The 24,511-nt window shown below is 46.5% G+C and overlaps 1 protein-coding gene across 5 annotated transcripts in view; it reads left to right on the top strand.

The window, feature by feature from the left end:
- Positions 1–24,511, top strand: part of LOC141258108 (uncharacterized) — a 413,089-nt gene that overhangs the window by 80,401 nt on the left and 308,177 nt on the right. For 4 of the 5 annotated variants that reach the window (XM_073673115.1, XM_073673117.1, XM_073673116.1 and 1 more), the window contains exons 3-5: positions 3,509–3,687; positions 13,261–13,420; positions 13,517–13,615. In XM_073673115.1, coding sequence (XP_073529216.1) covers positions 3,509–3,687; positions 13,261–13,420; positions 13,517–13,615 — 438 coding nt within the window. The remainder of the gene's footprint in view (positions 1–3,508; positions 3,688–13,260; positions 13,421–13,516; positions 13,616–24,511) is intronic. The other variant, XM_073673114.1, reaches the window with a different exon arrangement.

The raw sequence follows: 24,511 nt of genomic DNA, 5'->3' as shown, positions 1-24,511 counted from the left end.
TTGAAAATGTTATGGAGCAGAATGAGCACCGGGAAGCCGGGTGCTCGTCCAGAACGTACGTGAGGAAGGCAGTCCAGGAAAACTTTGTTCCTACTGGGAAGACAAGGTGTATGTGGTCGTAAGGAGGAAAGCCGATGAAAGCCCATTGTATGAAATCCGATTGGACAAATGAGACAAGAAAATCAGAATAGTCCATCGGAATTTACTACTACCCTGTGATTATCTTCCACCACAACAAGACTTCCCAGAAGTAGACCGACATCGTCCGAGATCGACTAAGGGACCACCACAGACTGAAGCTCCGGAGGTGGATAGTGACCTTGAAAGTTTCGATAGAGAAGAACTCACCGTTGTATTTCTCACACCTGAAAGGAGAGGGATGTACCATCCTCAGGAGAGTTAGCCTAGTCCTGAGGCTCCAGCGTTCGTACTGAAGAGTACAGATGAAGTCCAGTTCATATCTGATGATCGAACACCGATCCTTGAAGAGACCGATCGACACTCAGGAGGAGCGGAATTACCAGACTGTGCGGAAACAAGTGACTCAGGAGAAGTACATGAACTTACAGAGACAGCTCCAAGAGCATCTGAGGAAGCACAGGAAACTTCTGTGGCCAAAGAACAACAGACCAGGAGGATGTTGACTCGAGAAGTGAGGAGGCCCGTGATGCTGACATATGAGACACTTGGTGAACCGAGTCAAGTGCCAAGGACTGTCAACTGGAAACAGGTATCTCTGCCTGTGGACCAGGTAAGCACACTTGAGTGGTATTCACCACTGAGAGGCAGTATGGAAGATGTTGCCTACTGGAAAGACTTGTTTTCATGCTTTGATTTTTCTTAAAAGACTTTGTAGAAATAAAGAACTGTTAAAGCATAGATAGAGAGAGCTGGTTGAAGACGTACGAAAAGCTTCAGCTGAAGAGATGCTGATTGTTTTAATTGTGTTAATTGTTTATTTCTTACATGCATTCTACAAGAAAAAAGTCGTACAATTAGGTTGTTATCAATGTTTATGAATATTATACCAATTTCACAATGCCAATTTGTATATAAAGATATCCATCTTTCACCACTGTCTCAGAATTGGTCAGATTGACCAATTAAGACGAATATCGAGGACGCCATTCAAAAAGGAGGGAAGAGTGTGTCATGCAGAAGTAGTGCTGTTACAGAGTTTGACATGCAGAAGTAGTGCTGTTGCTTTAAAAGCATTCAGCAACTATTAGAAGTAACACAAGCACATGAGACTGGAAGTGTTGTGCTCCAGAAGCAACCAGCAGCTAGAGGGGTTAACACAGTCACAGGAGAAGGGGAGTGTTTTAGCAGAGCCCCAGGGGGATTGTGGGGAAGTTGTTTACTGTCTGACTGGAGCCAAAAAGAAAGGTGGTGTGTGTGTTCTGTAACTCACAGAAGCGCCAATGCAAGTGAAAAGGATTCAAGTCAGTAATGAAGCTAAGCACAGGTCAGGAAGAGTTCCTGAACTAGCTGTGAAGATTATTGTCAGGCAGAAAGATAAGGACTGTAAGAAATGGTGTCACAGGCCTCATCTCCATCAGCAGCAACCCCCCCCACCTCCATCTCACTGTGCTGTAAAGAATGCTGTGTTCATTAATGTGCCTTTGCATTAGAACTGTGCTGTCCTGTACTACTAGTTAGACTGTGAACAGCTGTGCTTCTAAGGAAACTGTACTGTTTGTCACTGGAGCCTGTTGTTCATAAGACTTAACTTGCACTGCGCGGCTTCGTATTAAATGCTACTGTTCTACCGTTTATGAGGACTCTTGTCAAGTGTGTCTGGTCAGCAAGTGAAACAATCTACGTGTGTGTGCCTGAGAGAAGCTGCAGCACTTGGTCTATGGTCAAACCTGAGTAATGGTTCCCCCAGGATTCCAAAGAATTCATGTAACCTGTCTTGCCCCTATCTGAACCTAGCGGCGTGTGTGTAACACTAACCCTAAGCAATAATGTGTTACTCAACTCCCTCTCCTCATTCTTCTTCTGTCCATATGTTATCATGAAGAAAGCAGATGACTACAACATATGGCTACACAAAGTTTTTTTTCCAGTCTATAACCATAATTAAAGGGGTGGTCCAAAGTCAAATTAAGTTTCATTCTAAATCCCTATCTATTTCATGCCATAATACTTGCATTAAAAATTCCCCACCATACCCTAACTACACTATCTAATGATGACACTTTGTTTCAGAATCCAAGTGCATGCTGGGATACTTAAACAAATTTCTTCCCTGAAATCAAGTGCCATCAGTGATGCTTGTTTGAGGGGCTGGGTAATCCTTGCTCAGTCCCTGCGCGCTGTGCACACTGCGATGAGCAAAACCACACCTTGTGCTATTTTGCCAGTTCAGATCAGCAATGAAGAGTCGGTAACAGAGCGTGTTGTCAGAATACCCAACATTCAGAGGCCAGTGACGTCACCTGCAGGGCTGGCTCTGGTCTCTGCACGTCAGGTATTGTGACACCACTCTGTTGCCGGATCGTCACTGCTGTTCTGAATCGACAGAGTAGCACGCGGTGTGATTGTGGTCATCGCATTATGTACACCATGCAGGGGCTAGAAACTAGCATCATTGATGATAATTCATTTCAGGGAAGGGGCAGAGGATGTCCCAGTGATCGCAGAGTATCTCAGCATGCACTGAGATTTTCCAAAAAAGTGTTATCAGAAAGGAAATAGGGGAAAAAAATGTAGGAAAGCAGTTAGATAGTGTAGTTATGGTATGGTAGGGAATTTTAATGCAAGTAAAGAATGATATTTACTTTGACTTCGGACCACCCATTCAATTCTACATACAATCTCTATACAAAAAAGAATGAATATTATTCTAAACAAAACAATTTTTTTCATTAATTTATTATTTGAGATACAGTGGAGCAATAAAAATGGTTATAAATATAACAGATGTAAAAAAAATAAACCAGCAAGGATAATAATAAAATGTACTTATAAATGGAAAAGTTTAAGGTAAAGGAAATACATAAACATTGATGTACAAGAAGAAATATTTTAGAGTCTTTAACCGTCATATGTCCTGACCCTGACTTTGATGCATGCTCCAGCACTTAGCCCGCATCTTTGCCCACACATGACAGCTGATTTGTGTTTTGCTGTTTCAATTCTAATCAGTGTTATGTCAACATTAGAGTATCACTACAGGGCAACTGTTCTCGTGCCTCCTAGTCCAACCACTCCCCCAGTACTGATTAAAAGCTGTCACTATACAGTGTAAAATCAAATGGTAAAATCAATGGTGTCATTCAAAAGTGCAATTCGTCCCGCAAAATACAAACCCTCATATGGCTATATGGACGGAAAAATAAAAGTTATGGATCTCGGAATAAGGGGAAAAAAATAAATAAATGGAAAATGGCTATGGCGTGAAGGGGTTAATTATTGCTATGAGTGCATATTAACGAACAATAGAAAAATATACATCACTTACTGTCATATGATTTTTTTTCTAATTTTTTTATTGCTGCAAAAGAAGATGGAACTTTGACTTGGAAACCGACAAGCAAGGACGGATTTACTTTCCTTCTTATAGCAACTGACTCCATAAACCAATCGTCCATCTTACAGCTGTCCTTTGTGCTATGTGGCTGTAATATCAGATCTGAATGTGATTATAGTCAACCCTCTAAAGTCAATGGAAGTGCTCTTTCTGTAAGTAGCAGAAAAATTAACGTTTCACTTAATATTTAGTCGACTGCTCATAAGCAATATAAACCTACTATTTTCTATGACCAGGTACAGACATCTCTTCTTTATATAAGAACCAGGGTGTCACTGGCTTATAAGGGCCAAGGTGATCCTCTGTTTAACTCAATTCTGATACAAAAAGTGTTTAAGGTCCTCACAATTGAGTGAAGAGCGAGTATGTTCTGTTAACTCTTTCGGCGAGCATGCCTAAGAAACAGACATTCCTCACATGTATTAAAGCTGTTAAACAGTTGCAAATCATGGACAGAGAGAGACTGAAACATAACACCCGAGCACGCTGAAGATACTCGGTGTTCGCCCAAATATGCTCGCCAAATGAGTTAACAGAACATACTTGCTCATCCCTACTCACAATACCACCATAAGCAGGCCATACATTTTTACACTGCTTGTGTAAAGAATACAAATAATACAAAAAGATAGCTGTTGTAATTTGTCGCCAACTTGTTTATTCCATGCTTAGAAGACTTGTTGCTGTCCTTAAAATTCACACAGGTCAAACAAAATACTAGATGTTATGTGTAGTGATTAGCGAATTAGGAACAACACTGATTGATAATCAATTTCACATGATGTTGTGCAAATGCAATGGACAATAGATGGAAATTATTGGCAATTATCAAGACACACTCAATAAAGGAGTGGTTCTGCAGGTGGGGAACACAGACCACATTTCAGTACTAATACTTTCTGGCTGATGTTTTGGTCACACTTGAATGTTTGTTGTGCTTTCACACTCGTTGTAGCATGAGATGAACTCTACCACCCACAGAAGTTGCTCAGGTAGTGCAGCTCATCCAGGATGGCACATCAATGCGAGATGTGGCAAGAAGGTTTGCTGTGTCTGTCAGCGTAGTGTCCAGAGGCTGGAGGCGCTACCAGGAGACAGGCCAGTACACCAGAAGACGTGGAGGGGGCCGTAGGAGGGCAACAACCCAGCAGCAGGACCGTTACCTCCGCCTTTGTGCAAGGAGGAACAGGAGGAGCACTGCTCTGCAAAATGGCCTCAAATGTGCATGTGTCTGCACAAACGACACAAGACAGGTTAGAAACCGACTCCATGAGGGTGGTATGAGGACCACAGATGGGGGTTGTGCTCACAGCCCAACACCGTGCAGGACGCTTTGCATTTGCCACAAAAAACAGGATTGGCAAAGTTGCCACTGGTGCCCTGTGCTCTTCACAGATGAAAGCAAGTTCAGACTGAGCACATGTGACAGACGTGACAGAGTCTGGAGACGCCGTGGAGAGCGATCTGCTGCCTGCAACATCCTTCAGCATAACCGGATTGGCAGTGGGTCAGTAATGGTGTGGGATGGCATTTCTTTGTGCTCACCAGAGGTAGCCTGACTGCCATAAAGTACCAAGATGAGATCTTCAGACTCCTTGTGAGACCATATGCTAGTGCGGTTGGCCCTTGGTTCCTCCTAATGCAGGACAATGCCAGACCTCATGTGGCTGGAGTGTGTCAGCAGTTCCTGCAAGATGAAGGCATTGTGGCTATGGACAGGCCTGCCCGTTCCCCAGACCTGAATCTGATTGAGCACATCTGGGACATCATGTCTCGCTCCATCCACCAACGTCACGTTGCACCACAGACTGTCCAGGAGTTGGCGGATGCTTTAGTCCAGGTCTGGGAGGAGATGTCACAGGAGACCATCCGCAACCTCATTAGGAGCATGTAGGTGTTGTAGGGGGGTCATACAGGCACGTAGAGGCCACACACAATACTGAGCCTCATTTTGACTTGTTTAAAAGACATTACATCAAAGTTGGATCAGCCTGCAGTGTGTTTTTCCACTTTAATTTTGGGGGTGACTCCAAATCCAGGCCTCCATTGGTTTATTGATTTCCATTGATGATTTTTGTGTGATTTTGTTGTCAGCACATTCAACTTTGTACAGAACAAAGTATTCAATGAGAATATTTCATTCATTCAGATCTAGGATGTGTTATTTGAGTGTTCCCTTTATTTTTTTGAGCAGTGTATATCTATCTGAACTAACAGTCCTTCTGAGGACTAATCCATTTGCATATATTCACTGGTGATAGCAGAAGTTAGGCAGGCAGGCAGTGTATGTGGCAGACTGCAGTGCATATAGAGCAAGAGGGTCCATTTAACGACCTGTCTGCTGCTGCTGTAATAATTACAGATATTTGTAGACATAGCCCAGATATCAGGGACCAGGGCAAATGGGCAATTTTTTTTATCTTAATCCTGGTTATTTGCTTAACCCTAGAACGCATACCTGGGGCCTCGCAGGCCCGCCCTGTTAATTGTTTTCTATTTTCTGCAAGATTTCTTTAGTTAGATTTTGAAACTCTACATATTCCTCAGATATATAGTTGTTTGTCATTTCCAGTTGGTCATTAGTTTATTATTTGCACATGGGCCTAATAGGCCCCAGGTATGTGAAAGTGTAGATTTTTATGGGCATGCGTTCCACGGTTAAAAAGCAATCCTGAGTACCCCATTTTTCTGCTCGATTTGCTTGTCAGCAATGTAGAATACAGCCAAATCTGTTCCATATTTCAGTGATAAAAATCCAGAAATTTGAACTGAACGTGAAGAATATTGGCCTTCTTTTCCATTCTGTTGCAGTATGTCAGTCAAGCTATTCACACTAGGTGTCTGTGAAGAATAGTATTAGTAAATTACAGGCCTGCTATTTAAACCGTGGTTCTCTGTCAGACATATGATCTATAACAGTGTTCCAAAATCAACCATTTCTTCCATTTTCATATTGTTGCAGTGTGTTGGTTAAGCTATTCACACTAGGCCTCTGTATAGAATAATATTAGTAAATTACAGGCCTGCTTTTTAAAATTGTGGTTCTCTGTCAGATGTATCACATATAACTGCATTCCAAAATCAGCCATTTCTCGTGAACGTGGAAAATATTGTCCTCCAATTAAAATGGGCAAGGTGCGTGGCAAGGGACGGGGAAGTGGACGTGATGGTGATGGTGCATGCAGAGGCCGAAGATGTGGCCGAGGGCAAGCTGAAATTGTGCCACAACAAACACCCACATCTTGTCGCTCGACCTTCCTGTCCCAATTACTAGGAGACCGCAGTACACCACTATTGAACCCAGAGCAGTTTCAAAAGGTTGTTGGTTGGATAGCAGATAATGCTTCCAGTCACTTTGCCACCACCACCACCCTGTCTTCCACATGGTCAAGTCTCAGTAACCTTGAGTCTGGACCGCATATTCCTCACCCTGATCCTCCTTCCTCCCACCATGCCGAGTGCCTGGAGATAACTGATCCCACAATTGGACACTCAGGAGAGCTGTTCACTTTTCCATTTGTAGATTTCGGCCTCTCACCTGGACAGCTTCAAGCGAGTCAAGAAGAGAACACGTGTAGCGATGCCCAAATATTGGAGCAGCCAAGGTCACACGAAGGCAATGGTGGGAAAATGCAATTACTGTCACAAGAGGTGGATGATGATGAGACACAATTGCCAGAAAGTCAGGAGAGTGACCAGGGTGCGGAAGTGGAAGACGAGGTGGTGGATGATATAGTAACTGACCCAACCTGGCTGGGGGACATACAGAGCGAGTACAGCAGCACACAGGGGGAGGGAGGCATAGCACAAAAACAGGCAGGAAGAGGCAGTGTTGTGGCCGCAGACACAAGGCGGGAAAGCTTTCCTCGTAACGCAAAGATGATGGAAGTTGCCAGTACAACTTTTAGGTCTTTCGGAGTCTGGTTGTTTTTTAAAGACTCTGCCGATAACCCCAAAAAGGCTATTTGCACCACCCGCCAGGCCAGCATCAGCAGGGGTAGCAAAACTAGCAACCTGACCACCAGCAGCATGATCAGGCACATGGCAGCAAAGCACCCGACTAAGTGGGCCGAACCCCAGGATCCAGAAACAGTTTCTGCGGGTGACGGCACTTCTTCTTCCACTGTTGTGCGTGCATGCCAATCTCCTGTCCATGGTGCATGCCAAGATGCCTTTCGCCCTGCACGTGTCGTTGCACACTCTCAACTAGCACCATCAGCAAGCATGTCCTTGTCCCAGCACAGCGATCAGTTCTACCTACCCCAGTCCTTGGAGCGCAAGCGCAAATACGCAGCCAATGCCCCACAAACCATACTACTAAATTCACACATTGCGCTCGAAATGTTGCCTTTTAGGCTCGTGGAGACGGAAGCATTCCGCAACCTGATGGTGGCGGCCGTCCCTCTGTACTTGGTCCCCAGCCACCACTATTTCTCCTGGCGTGCCATCCCCGCATTACACGAGCACGTGTCCCACAACATTAGCTGTGCCCTCAACAATGGAGTTACTGGGAAAGTCCTCCTAGCCACGAACACGTGGACAAGTGCTTGTGGGTAGGGACGGTACATCTCGCTGACGGCACACAGGGTTAATATAGTGGAAGCCGGGACCCAGTCGAACTTTGGGACGGAACACGTCCTCCTGACGCTGAGGATTGTGGGCCCTGGGTCAATCAGGGTTGCCCCCACATTCTACAGCTCCAGCACCTTCTCCTCTTCAGCTTCCATCTCCTAAATGACCACATCAGTCACAAACTGGAAGCACTGCAGCACTGCTTTGACCAAGCGGAAATGGGCTGTGCTGAAGCTAATATGCTTAGGTGACAAACGGCACAACGCTGAAGAATTGTGGACAGCTCTGAAAGAGTATGCAGATCTCTGGCTAACACTACTGACCATAATGCCAGGCATGGTCGTGTTTGACAATGGCCGGAACCTGGTGGAGGCTCTGAGGCGAGGCGAGCTCACATACATACCATGCCTGGCCCGTGTGCTTCACCTTGTGGTTCAGCAGTTTCTCAAAACCTACCCGGATCTGAGGGATCTGCTTGTCAAAGTACGCTGCCTGTGTGCCCATTTTAGAAAGTCAGCTACAGCTTCCGCAGCTCTTGCCGTGCTTCAGCAGTGTTTGCAGATTCCAGCTCACCGACTGATCTGCGATGTACCCATGAGTTGGAAATCTACATTGCAGATGTTGGGAAGGATTTGTGAGCAGAAGAGGGTAGTTGTTGACTACCAGCATCAACAAGGCCGTCGGTATTCAGTTCTGACTGCACACATAAAACGTCAGGAGTGGGTATGGATGTCAGATATATGTACCATCCTCCAAAACTTTGAGGACTCTACCAAGATGGTGAGCTGCGATGATGAAATAATTAGCTTCACCATCCTGCTTCTCTGTCTTCTGAAATGCTCTCTGCTCACAATTAAAGAGGATGCATTGCAGGCGGTGCATGATGAGATGGAGCAAGGAACCATGCAGGGTAATTCCACACAGCTCAGCCTCATCTTATCCCAACGTGGATTAGGTGACAATGAAGAAGAGGAGGAGGAGGAAGAACAGGAGTTAGTTTCCTGTGCTATAGACAGTACTACCTGCATAACTGTCATACCGTCTGTTCAGTGTGGATGGCCTGAGGACAGGGAGAAGGAGGAAGAGGAGGAGGATGAGGAGGAGAGCATGGTCTGTCGTCCTCTTGGTGAGGACACGGAAGTCTTTTCTCTTTGCAGTCTGGCACACATGGCTGAATTTATGTTACGCTGCCTTTCCCGTGACCCTCGCGTTGTCCAAATTTTGGTTGACAGTCATTACTGATTGTGACACTTCTAGACCCAAGCTACAAGGAGAACTTTCTGCCTCTTATTCCCACGCAGGACAGGCCTAATAAAATGGGGCAGTACGAGAAGGCCTTTATTGCCGAATTATTGAAAACATTTCCATCTGAAAACGCTGGCGGCAGAGGTCACAGTTCATCGGACAACCAAGAAGTACAGACGAGAGAGACACAAATGCAATCAAGCAGAGGCAGGGGAACACTGTCAAAGTTCTGGGACAGATTTCTCAGACCCTCCCATCGCACAGGCCCTTAGATGCAGGGTACTCTCACAAGAAGGGAAACGTTTCGGAAGATGGTGAGGGAGTAATTTGTCGACCGTACCAACATCCTCAGTGATTCCTCTGTGCTTTATAATTATTGGGTATCCAAGCTGGACATGTGGCATGAACTGACTCTCTACGCCTTGGAGGTCCTGGCCTGCCTTGCCACTAGAGTTTTGTCAGAACGTGTTTTTATTGCCACTGGTGGAATTACAACCGATAGGTACATCCGCCTGTCAATTGAAAATGCTGACAGGCTGACTCTTATAAAAATGAACAAGGGTTGTATTGGGCCAGACTTCTCAACACCACTGAATGATAGCAGCATAACATAAACTCAAATACACTGTTTTTTTTTTGGGAGGTCTAACTCTATTCCCACACACCTCTGTCTTCACACCCAGACATGGGTATACGCTTCCTGATTTTGTCTATTTGCTCTTGTCCTCCTCCTTCTCCTCCTCCTCATCTTCCACATCCTCCTCCATATCACCACCTCCTCCTTATCACCATATCTACGTCTCTTGCAAGGGGCATTGGAGTTCCTCCAAATTTTTGGCAGAGGTTGCATTCACTGCATAGGCAAACAGTATGGGAGTCCCATTTCCTAATAATAGGAACATTGTTTTTTGGAGGCCCTCCGACCTCTACATTTCTTGCAATGGGAGACCCACTCCTTTTTAATGAGAACATGTCGTACTCATTACTATAGCCCAGCTCCATATGTCTTTAAATTGTTAGTGGGTTTTATCCTAAATTTTGGCAGCCATTGGACTCACTGTATACCCTATAGCTGAATAGCAGACCCTCGACTTTCTAATGGGAACATATCGTTATTGTGGCCCAGCTCTATGTGTCTTTAAATTGTCAGTGGGGTTTTTCCTAAATTTTGTCAGCTGTTGGACTCACAGCATACCCTATAACTGGATGGCAGACCCTCTCCTTTCTAATGGGATCATGTCGTTACTGTGGCCCAGCTCAACATAGTAAAATAGTAATGTAGGTTGAATAAAGACCTAGGTCCATCAAGTTCAAACTTTCTACCCCAATTGTACTCCCTACACTAACTTACTAACTTACTCGAACTAGGCCTTACAAATGTATTTTCACTTTTGTCATTATTGCACTATTACAATTACAAATGAACCAGTTTATAATTTTTAATTAGCTTTATTGTTTTGTATTACTCTTATGGTATTACTAAAATGCCTGTACCTAAATCTTTTGATCCAGAAGAAGGTAAAAAACCCCAGGACACATTCAGCCAATTTGCATCACAGGGAAAAATTCCTTCTTGACCCAGAGAAAAGGCAATCAGTCCTAGAACCCTGGATCAAATGTACTACTATAGGTGTAACATTTTTGTCTAATTTAACTGTAACCCACAATGTTACCTGTATCGAGGAACTCATCCAGCCCTTTTTTGAAAGCTGTTATAGTGTCTGCCATTACTACCTCTTGTTGTAGGGAATTCCACAGCCTGACTGCTCTGACTGTAAAGAACCCTTTCCTGTTTAGGTGCAAGTATCGCCTTTCTTCCACCCGTAATAAGGGCCCCCTGGTCCTTAGTATAGTCTTTGGAAGGAATAAGTCATGTGCTAGACCTTTGTATTGACCAAATATATATTTATCCATGTAAATGAGATCCCCTCTGAGGCGTCGTTTATCTAAGCTAAACAAGTTCAACTGTTTCAACTTCTCATCATAGGAGAGGTCTTCCATCCCATATAATAATCTAGTTTCCTGCCTTTGAACTGACTCTAATTTCTGAATATCCTTTTTAAAATGTGGAGCCCAAAACTGGATCCCAAATTCCAGATGTGACCTCACTGGTGATTTATAAAGTGGTAACAATACATTCGAATCGCGGAATTTTATTTATCTTTTTATACACCCTAAAATCTTGTTCGCTTTTGCAGTTGCTGCTTGACATTGAGTACTGCTGCTCAGCTTACTTGTAACCAGAATACCCAAATCCTTCTCCTGTTCTGTAGTCCCGAGCATACTCCCATTTAATGTATATGTAGCAATAGGATTACTCCGTCCTAGGTGCATTACTCTACATTTATCTACATTAAACTTCATCTGCCAAGTGTTAGCCTATTCAGTCATCTTATCCAGAAGGTTCTGCAATATCGTAATGTCAAGATAAGATTTTCATATCCTACATAGTTTAGTATCGTGAGCAAAAATTGACACTTTACTCACAATCCCATCCCCAAGGTCATTAATAAAGAGGATAAAAAGAATCGGTCCTATCACCGATCCCTGTGGCACCCCACTGCTGACGATATCCCAATTAGAGAATGTACCATTTATGATAACCTTTGTTTCCTATCATTTAGTTAATTCCTTATCCATCTACATATAGTTCCCCCAAGTCCTTGTTTCTCTAGCTTCAGTATAAGGCTTCTATGTGGTACAGTATCAAATGCCTTTGCAAAGTCCAGATAAATCACATCAGCCATGTTTAAATTTTTAGTGGGGTTTTTCCTAAATTTTGGCAGCCATTAGACTCACTGCATACCCTATAACTGGATAGCAGACCCGCTCATTTCTAATGGGAACATGTCATTTCTGAGGCCCACCTCTATGTGTCTTTAAATTGTTATTGGGGTTTTTCCCAAATTTTGGCAGCCCTTGCTGTCACTGCATGGGCATTACCACTATAGGAGACCCACTTTTTTATAATGGGAACACTTTTTTTACTGAGACCCTTCTCTATGTCTCTTCAAAGGGGTATTGGGGTGCATCCAAATTTTTGGCAGCCCTTGCTGTCACTGCATACGGAATAACAGTATAGGAGACCCACTCTTTAATAATCGGAACAACAAAGCATAGCTGACTGCTGGCCCTTTAAGAATAGTAAGGCTGTAAAAATAGTGTTTGTGACTTTCACAATCTCTCCTTCATAAATGAAACAGGTTGTGTCTAATGATGTTTCACACACCACATGGCCAGATAAGGTTGTAAAATGTTAAAATGACATTTACCGGTGAATGCATTTGTCACAGTTGAAAGCAATGCAAAAGTGCAAAAGCACATCAAAAATGCTACGTGTGAACATAGCCCAAGGTGTGGAGGAGCACGTTTGTTTTTGGTTATTTATTTTGCCTTATGTACAAGTCATTATCCTGGAAAGGATGTTCCTTAACATATTTCCCAGGAAAATTCATTTTGGTTTTGTTTTTGTATGTTTTATTGTGAGTCCATAAAAGTGGCGTAATACCTCTGACAGTGTTGTCGACAGCAGTGACCTGGAAGTCAGAAATGCTTCCAGGGGTCTTCCCCATGCTGTTCCCATGCCATTTAAGCACTGTTCCCATCGATTTGGGCAATTTTTAGGCCCTCTGCAGACCACCAGGGGGAGCCCCTGGAAAAATGCTCGAGTTTCCCATAGACTTACATTGGGCTTACATTGGGCTCGTTACTCTGACCGAGCATTCGAGCATTCCAATTTGCTAGACCCGAGCAACGAGTACCCGAGCATTTTAGTGCTCGCTCATCACTAGCTATGGGTAAAACAAAAATGGGATATCAGATGTTGAGAATATACTGTATCTATATTCTGTTCTACAATCAAGCTACAAGTGAGATTTTCTGAACTTATAATAATTCTTATTTTACAGATCACAAGCTGCAATTGCTCTAATAATTACACTGGAGATTTTTGTGAGACTCCCCCTGATGTGTGTGCTGATGTCTGCTTTCCTGGTGTATCCTGTCACACTTCTACTGGTTGTGGAGCCTGTCCTACTGGTTATACTGGAGATGGAACACATTGTACAGGTACATAGCTTATTTTGCTGTAAATTATTATTATTACTGTTATTATTAATAGCTCACCAGCGTACTAATCTTATTTTGTCTTTTATTGATCCACAGATATTGATGAATGTGAAAATAACGCTACATGTTCACCAGATGCTTTGTGTGAAAATGGGATAGGAAAATTTACATGTACCTGCAAAGAAGGATTTACAGGTAAGAATTCACCCTATGCTTGGTAATAGGCTACAATGACTAAATTAGGTTAATGTATTGGAGTAAGCTTTTTGCTACGGGCTCACCTGGTGAGGTGTGTTGTCTAAGCCATACTTTAGGGTCAGCACTGGTTTTCGACCAAGTGTCATCATGGCCAAAAGTTAATAGTGGGGCCCCAAATGCTATCATATTGCACCATCTCACAGAAACATTTAGGGTGTACGTGCATGAGCAGATTTCAGACCATTAAACAAGTGGGATTAGCTCAATATTCAAGCCGTTCGGCGCTTGTTCACTGGCCTCATTAGACAGGCTGGCAGAAAACAATGAAGGTAAAATGATCACTAATAGATCATTCTATCCCGTATTGTAATGTTATTAGCAACACGTGTCCTGTTTACATTGGGCGATCTGCTGCCGAGAACTATGATTTTTGTTGTGGTCTTAACAATCCAGTCACCTGGTGAATTACCATCAGTGTGCTCATTTGCTGGGTCATGACTGACATGTTGACATCTACATACTGGTCTGCGCTGGAATTTATAAATGTGGATGCTACACACACATACTCTATGTGACACAAACACTGTATTTTACACGCATACACACTAGTGATGAGCAAGTATGTTCTGTTAACCATTTCGGCAAGCATTCTTGGGTGCTCGCCGAGTATTTTCAGCATGCTCGGGTGTTATGTTTGAGGTACTCCATGCTCATGATTTGCGACTGTTTGACAGATTTAATACATGTGAGGAATGTCTAAGGCATTCTTCACATGTATTAAAGCTGTCAAACAGTCGCAAATCATGTGACTCAAACATAACACCCGAGCATAATGAAGATACTCGGAAAACACCCGAGCATGCTCGTAAATCTCGAGTAATGAGCATGCTCGCTCATCACTAATATACACACACATTAGCATGCAACAATCACACACTGCATATTACACACACCTTGTATATAACACACTGCATGTGTGGCACCCCAGGGGTCTGGTTGCCACAGTGGCATTGCCTCCCTCACAAGAGGTGATGCCATGCCTGGAAGAAAGCAGGGGTCCCCTAGTCAGGTATACTTGCATGCAACACTTTCCTGGTTCCAGACCAGCAAGGGTAGCTCCTCCCCTTAGCAGCTGGAATCTGGAGGCGGGGTTAGTTAGTTAGTGAGAGGAGTCGAAATCAGGACAGCGAAGAGGAAAGACCTGGGGAGTGGAGCTGCACGGCAGCTCACCCCAGAGAGGAGCGTAGAAGAACCAGACACCGGAGTCCGAGGTTGTGGGGCACTGAAGGCCCAGCAGCAGAAACCGGAGGGCAGAAGACTGCAGGTCTCCTGGCACCATCAGACGCCCGGAGGCTCAGCAGCACATACGGCCCAGCACCGCCACGTGGGAGCGACACTCCAGGAAGGCCCGAGCTGCCTGCCATACGGGTGAGCACAAAGACGTTTTACTCAGGGACGAGGGCCACAGCACAGCTATAAGCTGCAGGGCCAAAGAGATTAGCGCAAAAGGGAAAGCCTCCAACTTCACCTGGCGAGGTGGATTCCCAACTTGCTTCCAGGCCGCCCGGACCTCTACTACAAGCTAGTACCCGTCCTGCGGTCTGCCTAACCACCACAAGTAAAGATAAGAGGAAACCGCCATTAAGTTGTGGACTGGTTATTATCTGCGCCATCCCCTGCACTACACTGCACAGCAATATCTATAATATCACAATTTCCTGCCCTGGAGCTAAGCTCTGCCTGTGGAGAGCTGTCCCAACTCTGCTGCGTCACCATCAGCTCCAGAGGATTTGCACCGCAGCGGTGGCTCCATGTAGCCGCATACCACAGGTGGCGTCACGAACATTAAACTATAAAAACTATAATCCTTTTTTATTGACCGCCCTTGGTCACGGACCGGGTCACTGCCACTGTGACATCCCCTGCACCGACCGGCCCGGCACTGAGTACTCCACGGGCCAGGGGGCGCGTCAACTTGGCGTCGCGAACAGGATTCACGAAGCCCGGTATAACCCGTACTGTGCGCCATAGACTTTACTGAACTGTGTGATCACGTCATTTGCTGTTAGCCGAAGGGAAGCAGGAGGCCCCGATCCCGAACCGCCGGGTAAGCGATCCCTCCCGCCTGCAGAGCAGCATACTGGTACGTCAGCAGAAACCCAGGACCTGGTTGAGGTTCACTAGGGGGGGAGGAAAATGCCCAACCTGGGAGAGGATTCAGCCGCAGGCGTGGCCACCACCACTGTAATGCCGTTATCAATGCCGTATATACTAGGGGCGGCGTGGTTGCCCTAGTACTCAGGGGAGTCGCACACCCTGAGCGACTTTGAGGAGAGACTGCGCAGTTTGTTTAGAGTTTACCCCCTGTCTGAGGAGCAAAAAGTCAGCATCCTTATAGGCCAGTTAATCGGTGCAGCCCATAGAGAGGTGAAGTTCTGGGTGGGCAGGGACAAAAGCACTGTTAAAGAAATACTGGCCCGGTTGAAAGTTGCCTTTGGCACCCGCACCGCAGCAGAAATTAAGATGAAGTTCTACGGGTGCAAACAAAGGGTGCAAGACAGTGTATGGGACTATGCTCTAAACCTGCAGGAGGCGCTGCGGGCCATTAAACAGGTATACCCGACAGTGTGCGAGACGAGGACAGATTGCTAACTGAGCAGTTTATTGAGGGGCTCCTGTCTAACGGCCACCGAACACAGTTGAGCATTATGGCTCTGAAAAACCCTGATCTGGACTTTGCGCAATTTAAAGACAGAGCCATCCGGGTGCTACGAGAACCAACCCCAGGTGGCACTGCATCCCTCTGGCGCCCAGCTATCACATACCACCAGGAGGTGGCGTCCTTTTCCGTGGCACCTGTGGAGGCTGACGCACAGACCCTAGATAATGATCCGTCTGCGGACCTACGCCTTCTGGTCCAGGAGCTGACCAAAAGTATGGCTACACTAACCAAAACCGTACAGGCCATGCAAGTGTCTCCAAAGGAAAGGATCCAGCTGGCTTCTAGTCCAGATGACATCCCGTGGCGACCACAGAGAAGAATTCTACCGACCAGAGGGAGGAACAGCGATCGCCACGATCAGGACGGACAACCCATCTGCCGCCGCTGTCAAAAGGCGGGGCACTTCGCAAGATTCTGTGATTTAAAACGAGCAACCGCTGGGGCAGAGGACCAACCCCCAGGAGTAAGACAACCAGGCCCACAAAGCTGGCGAGACAAGTATGTGGGAGGACGACCGGTCCTACCTGTCGTGTGTGATGGCATCCCGATGAACGCACTAATGGACACTGGGTCCCAGGTGACAATGATACCATATATCCTTTATAAACAATACTGGACTGATTCAGACATTACCCGCCATCCAGATTAACATCTTAGCATCTATGCCAGCAATAGTCAGCCCTTGCCTCAGATGGAGTATAAAGAGGTGACCATAAAAGTTGGCTGAGTAGAATTGCCACCACAAGGAATGATTATTGTTGATATTGATCGCCGAGAATGTCATCCTATGATAACCTTAGGCACCAATGCGATAGAAAATTGTCTTGGAGAAATTATTGTTTTATTGCAACAGGTCGCAGAGACTGCCAGTTCCAGTCAGCAGCGAGTTCTGCAGAAGGAAATCAGAGCCCTGATGAAAAGACAACAGCTAGAGCTGTCTGGTGGAGAAGTTGGCAGTGTCAGGATGAGTGATCCATTCCCCATTGCAATGCACCCTAGGAGTGAAATGTTAGGATGGTGTCGGGCAGCAATAGGTCTCAGGGGTCAAGATTATCAGGCCCTGGTTCAACCCGTGAACTCTGACAGTAGGCCCACCATCTTGACAGCCAGGGGGGTAGTCAATGTCCGCAAGGGGAGAGTACCGATACGCATTCTGAATTGTGGGGAGAAAGAGGTCCATTTACCCCGGTATGCTACCCTTGCTAAGGTGTTCACTGTCAATAACAATGCAATAAAGGCAGTGGAACCCTTGCCTCCATCCAAACCGGCAGAGGATAACGGCTCCAAGGGGCAAATGGAGGATTGGTGTCAGAAGCTAAAAGTGAGCACTGGCTCCACCCCTTTGCACCAAAAGCATGGAGTATACCGGGTGGTCCAAGAATATGAGCGAGTCTTCAGCAAATACCCGGTAGACTTTGGGCAGGTAAAAGGTGTCCAACATCATATCCCCACGGGAAATCATCCACCCATTAAAAAGCGGTACCGGCCTGTACCCCCAGCTCACTATCAATGTGCCAAAGGAATGTTACGGGAGATGAAGGAGGCTGGGGTGATCAGAGATAGCTGTAGCCCCTGGGCAGCTCCATTAGCTCGTTAGAAAGAAAGATGGTACAATGAGGATGTCTGTTGATCATAGGCAGATTAACCGCATTACACATAAGGACGCCTACCCATTACCAGAATTGAGGAATCATTAGCTGCGCTAAGATTCGCTAATTATTTCTCCACTTTGGATCTCACCATTGGGTATTGCCAGGTTCCCGTGGCAGAGGCGGACAGAGAGAAGGTCTCTTTTACAACACCAATGGGCCTCTGCGAGTTCAACTGCATGCCATTCGGGCTCTGCAACGCCCCAGGAACTTTCCAGTGGTTAATGGACTGTTGCCTAGGACACGAAAACTTCAAAACCGTCCTGCTGTACCTAGATGACGTAGTTGTCTACTCAAAGACATACGAAGACCACCTGGAGCACCTGGCAAAGGGTGTTCGAAGCCCTATCCGGTTTTGGCCTGAAAGTAAAACCATCCAAGTGCCACCTGTTGAAGCCCAAGGTGCAGTACCTAGGCCATGTGGTAAGCGCTGAAGGTGTAGCCCCAGACCCTGAAAAAGTCACCGTGATCAAGGACTGGCCAAGACCCTCCACAATCAAGAAAGTACGGCAGTTTCTCGGGCTGGTAGGCTACTACAGGAGATTCATCAAGTGTTTCACCAAGATAGCGGCACCCATGCAGGACCTCTTAGTGGGCCAGTCCAAGAAGGCCAAGGACCCGAATCATCCGTTCAAATGAGGTAAACCAGAAGATGAATCCTTCACTTGACTGAAAGTGGCTCTTACTGGAGACGAAGTCCTGGCCTACCCCGACTATGGCCAACCCCTTACACTCTATACGGATGCCAGCAACGTGGGATTGGGAGTGGTGCTGTCCCAGGTTCAGCAGGGCAGAGAGAGTGATTGCCTACACCAGCAGGAAGCTCCGTCCTATGGAAAGGAACCCCGACAACTATAGTTCTTTCAAGTTGGAGTTTTTAGCCATAGTCTGGGCTGTAACAGAGCGCTTCAAACATTACCTCGCCTCCTCCAGATTTACAGTCTTCATGGATAAATACCCGCTGACACACCTGGAGACTGCGAAGCTTAGTGCCCTATAACAACGATGGATGGCTTGACTGTCTAACTACGAGTTTACCATCAAGTATCGGGCGGGGCATAAAAACACTAATGCTGATGCGCTGTCCAGGATGCCCAACTTGCTAGATGGGGGAGAAGACCCGGAAGATCTGGAGGAGATAGAGCTACCCGCTTTCCATCGTCACAGGGAGACCCAGTGCTCCCACTGTGTGAGGGACAAGCGCTCCGTCAACAGAGAGGCCACGTTCAACCCATTGCCCCACCATGGATGGGCAGAGATGCGGGATAGCGACCCTACTGTCCGCCTGGTAAAGGAGTTGCTGACACAAGCTGACTTGCACCCTGATCCAGATGCTTCACAGGAGGCCCAACAATTGTGGAAGGAGAAGGGCAAACTGTTCATCTATGAGGGAAAGCTGTGTCGAAAGAAGTATCAACTCCCGGACACACAAACTGGTCTGGCAGGTGGTAGTCCCGAGGCGGGATGCGCCAATGGTCTTAGAAGCGTACCACGATAGACCAGGACACTTTGAGTGGAAGAAGTTGAAGTCCTCCACCACCACTATGCCACCAGGATGACCGTGGTCCGTGTTGCCATTATTGAAAGTTCCTCCGTCCTTATTTTTGTCAGCTTTTGCTTGGAAGGCATAAGCAAAGACTGTGGGAGACCCACTCCCCAATAATGGGAATAATATTTTTAAGGGGCATTAAAACCGTCTTGTTATGCTACTGCGACCTTCACCCTTTTTCCAAGGGGCATTAAAACCGTCTTGTTAAGCTACTGCGACCTCCATGTCTCTTCCGAGGGGCATTAAAAGCGTCTTGTTAAGCTACTGGGACCTCTACGTCTCTTTCAAGGGGCATTAAAACCATCTTGTTAAGCTACTGTGACCTCCACCACTTTTCCAAGGGGCATTCAAACCGTCTTGTTAAGCTACTGTGACCTCCACCACTTTTCCAAGGGGCATTAAAACGTCTTGTTAAGCTACTGGGACCTCGACGTCTCTTCCGAGGGGCATTAAAACCGTCTTGTTAAACCACTCTGAACTCTACAGCTCTTCCAAGGGGCATTGAAATGTTGTTTTTAATTAACTCTAACCTCCACAACTCTCTGAACGGTCATTGCATTTCCTCCTAATTTTTGGCAGCTTTTGCTTGGAAGGCATAAGCAAAGACTGTGGGAGACCCACTCCCCAATAATGGGAATAATATTTGTAATATGCTGTACTGCATGGCTCTTGTAAGGGGCACTGCAAGTTCCTCCGTCCTAATTTTGGGCAGCTTTTGCTTGGAAGGCATATGCAAAGACTATGGGAGACCCACTCCCCAATAATGGGAATAATGTTTTTAAGATGCTGTACTGTATGGCTCTTGTAAGGGGCATTAAAACCGTCTTGTTAAGCTACTGTGACCTCCACCACTTTTCCAAGGGGCATTCAAACCATCTAGTTAAGCTACTGTGACCTCCACCACTTTTACAAGGGGCATTAAAACCGTCTTGTTAAGCTACTGTGACCTCCACCACTTTTCCAAGGGGCATTCAAACCATCTTGTTAAGCTACTGTGACCTCCACCACTTTTCCAAGGGGCATTAAAACCGTCTTGTTAAACTACTGCGACCTACACGACTCTTCCAGCGGGCATTGCATTTCCTCCTAATTTTAGTCAGCTTTTGCATTTCAATGCATAGGCGAGCACTAAGGGAGACCCATTCCCCAATAATGGGTAGAAGGTTTTTAGTACGCTGTAATCCACGTCTGTTTCAAGGGGCATTGCAGTTCCTCATAATTTTTGGAAAGCCTTCCATTCACTGCTTAGGCCAACAGTGCACAGGAGACCCAGTTGCTATAAATGGAAAATGGTTTAGTTAATGCCCTCTGACCTCCATGTCACTTCCAAGGGGCATTGGAGTGCCTCTAAATTTTTGGTAGGCATTGCACTCACTGTATGCCCTATAACTGTGTAGCCGAACCGCTCCTTTTGGTACAGAAACATATCCTACAAGACATGTGTGGTTGACTGGCCTGATATTAATGTGAATGGTTCCTGTTCCTCCTGCTCTTCCTCCTTTGCCACCACCACATCCATCATTTATCACCTGAAGCGTTGTTTTAACGGGAGTCATAGAACTGGGATAGTAGCAGGAAAATATCCAGCAATACTTGGAGGAGGTAGGATATGCGCCAAAACGCAGACCACCTCAGGCCTAGCCGCTACTGCATACATGCGCTTGCATTCCAAGAAAACAAAGCAGATGCTAACTTCTATCATTATCATCATGCTCCTCACCTTGGCACTCTCAACTCCCCTGATGGAGAAGCCAGGGCCCACCGGAGGAGTCTGGTTCTCTGGTGGGCTCGTCCAATGCTGCCCTTAAGTAGGCCAGGCTAAGAAAAGTGTGTGGGAAGGTGACAGGAGAAATAGGGGCGGCTGGGGACCGTTTATGGACACCCAGCCACCGGGGGCGGCTGGGGACTGTGTATGGATACCAGGCTGCTGAAGCAGCCATGAGGTAGTGGCCAGCTTTGGCCTCCTCCAAACTAAAAGGCCCCATTTCAAGTGCAAGCTAGCAGTATGGCATTGCAGACTGGGGGTGGGTGGGTGACAGGCTGCACACTTACGCTTGCATTAAAAGAAAACAAAGCAGATGCTAACTTCTATCATCATCATAATGCTCCTCACCTTGGCACTCTCAACTCCCCTGATGGAGAAGCCAGGGCCCACCGGAGGAGTCTGGTTCTCTGGTGGGCCCGTCCAATGCTGCCCTAAAGCAGGCCAGGCTAAGAAAAGTGTGGGGGAAGGTGACAGGAGAAATAGGGGCGACTGGGGACCGTTTATGGACACCCAGCCACCCTCAGGTGGCTGGGGACCGTGTGTGAACACCCGGCCGCGGGGCATCTGGGGACCGAATATGGACACCCGGCCGCCCCCTGGCGGCTGGGGACCGAGCGTGTACACCTGGCCGCCGGGCGGCTGGGGACTGAGTATGGATACCTCGCTGCTGAAGCTGCCATGAGGTAGTGGCCAGCTTCGGCCTCCTCCAAACTAAAAGGCCCCATTTCAAGTGAAAGCTAGCAGTATGGTATTGCAGCCTGCGGGTGGGTGGGTGGTTGGCTGCATATTTGTGTGTCACCCCAGGCCTGGATGCCACAAAAATTAAAGGCTGTGTCTGAGAGCAGGAGGGAGGTTCCCTGGTCAGGGTCATTATCATGCAGCACCTCCTGTCCCAGGCCAGTAGGGGGAGCAGGCTGCCCCTATAAAAGCTGGAACTGAGGGCAGGGTTAGAGAGACCAGAGACCAGGACCCACTTCTGAAGCATCCAGAAGGGTTCCCAGAGGAAAGGGATAGGTCAGCAGCAGCTGAGGAGTCCGGGAGGCAGAGGAGGAACAGCAAGCCAGGGACAGAGGCGACGAGAGCCGGTCCTGACTGAGAGAGAACTACACAACCGGACACTGGGGTCCGAGGCTGTCAGGGTTGCAAGCCCTGCAGCAGAAAACCAACCCACAAGGGATTTCAAGTTCCTTGGCCTAAGAAGCCTGGAGGCTCCGCCACACAGAGGGACCGGTACAGCAAGGAGAAGCAACAGGTACCTAAGGCCCGAGTCGCAAGTCATAAAGGCGTAGTACACGGCCAGCTCAGGGACGTGGGCTATCACACCATGAAAAGGGGGATAGTCAGCAAGGGCAGAGAGAGAACGGTAGGCCTACCCACTCACCCTGACCAGTGGGGCTTGCCCGAATGCTCTCAGACACCCAGGCCCATTCCTACCTTGTACTCCTGTTGGGTCATTAGTACTAACTACAATAAAGACCCTGGACTGTTTGAAGCAGACTCTGAACCCTTATTATTGCGGCCTGCACCATCACCCCCAGCATCCTATTACACTGCCCTGAGGCTACACTCTTCCCGTGGGGAGTTATCCTATCCCTGTGCTGCATACCAACATCAGCCTCAGTGGTCAGCCTTGCAGCAACAGTCATCCCTGACCGCAATCCACGGGTGGCGTAGTCGGACATTCAAAAACCCTACAAATAGACTGCCACAGCATTTGGTCTGACCACCCTGAGCCACGGGATCAGGTTGCCACTACTACCCCCAACATTGCACAGAAGCCCGGTTCTGGGTGCCCCACGGCCAAGGGGGCAAGTCGTTTGCGCTTGCATTGCAAGGAATGGAGGAGGTTCATTTGAACACTGCCCTGGGACAAGGACTTGCACGGGGAAAGTTGCAAGTCTGCATCTTCTGATGCGGCAAGGATCACTTCTGATGGGCACACTTTTAGGCAGTGACCTGGGAGTCAGAGATGCTTCCAGGGGTCTTCCCCATGCTGTTCCCATGTCTTTTCAGCACTGTATGCATGTGTCACACAGCACATGGCCAGATAAGGTTGCAAAATGTTAAAATGACATTTCCCGGTGAATGCATTTGTCTTGGTTGAAAGCAATACAAAAGTGCAAAAAACGCATGAAAAATCCTACTTGTGAACATAGCCCAAGGTGTGGAGGAGTATTTTTGTTTTTGGTTATTTATTTTATCTTATACACAAGTCTTTACCCTGGAAAAGAAATTCCTTAACATATTTCAGAGGAAAACCGTTTCAGTTTCGTTTTTGAACGTTTTATTGTGAGCCCGTAAAAGTGGCTTAATACCTCTGACCACGTTGTTGACAGCAGTGACCTGGGGGTCTGAAATGCTTCCAGGGGCGATCCCCATGCTGCCCCCATGTCTTTTGAGCACTGTCACTATCGTTTTGGGCACTTTTTAGGCTTTCTACAGACTGCCGCGGGTGCCGCCGCAAAAATGCTCGGGTCTCCCATAGACTAACATTGGGCTCATTGCTCGGGTCGAGCACCCGAGTATCACGGTGAGCTCGGCCCGAGCTTCGAGCACCCGAGCATTTTAGTGCTCGCTCAACACTAACTAACACCTGTCTTCTGCCATTCCTGAGCAAGCTTTAATAATGACTTCAAGTTTTTCCTCAGAGGTAACAATTGTCAACAAAAGAAAATGATTTCTAGCAGTAGACGCCTTTTAAATCATCAAGTCTGCTCTTATAATTCAATCAACATGACAGCTTTATATCAGATGACTTGTCCTTGTTAACACTTTCTCTTTGGCTAACAAGAAGATCACCTAAATGATGTAGATAGTTCATTTTGTGTCTGGGCTTAAATTCAGTTTTTCTTGTGATTATGTTTATTTTCTTGGTATGGAATGACATTTTTTTTGCAATTTAGCTTATCACTCTTCAATCTAGATATCTAGAGTTAATGCAAATTGACAATATAAAAACTTTTAAGTTTATTCTCTGCTTGTAATTCCTCTGGACCCTTTGTGGATGGAGGCCTGGGCTATTGCCCAATTTGTCTCCCTCTAAGGATATCCCTAGCAGGGGTCAGAGCATGGACAGAGACAATGATGCAGCTGAGCTGGGTTTGTTGGTCAAAATGTGGAATAGCGAGTTACTGTAAAACTCTATATGCAGGACAGTAGGTGGATAAGCAGATTTGAAAGCACTAGATGCTGCAAAGTGAAATGTGCA

The sequence above is a fragment of the Phyllobates terribilis genome, unplaced genomic scaffold (assembly GCF_046119375.1).
Source record: "Phyllobates terribilis strain yellow unplaced genomic scaffold, ASM4611937v1 Scaffold_3__8_contigs__length_932513732, whole genome shotgun sequence".
Classification (NCBI taxonomy): domain Eukaryota; kingdom Metazoa; phylum Chordata; class Amphibia; order Anura; family Dendrobatidae; genus Phyllobates; species Phyllobates terribilis.
This window is presented reverse-complemented; position numbering and strand designations above follow the sequence as displayed.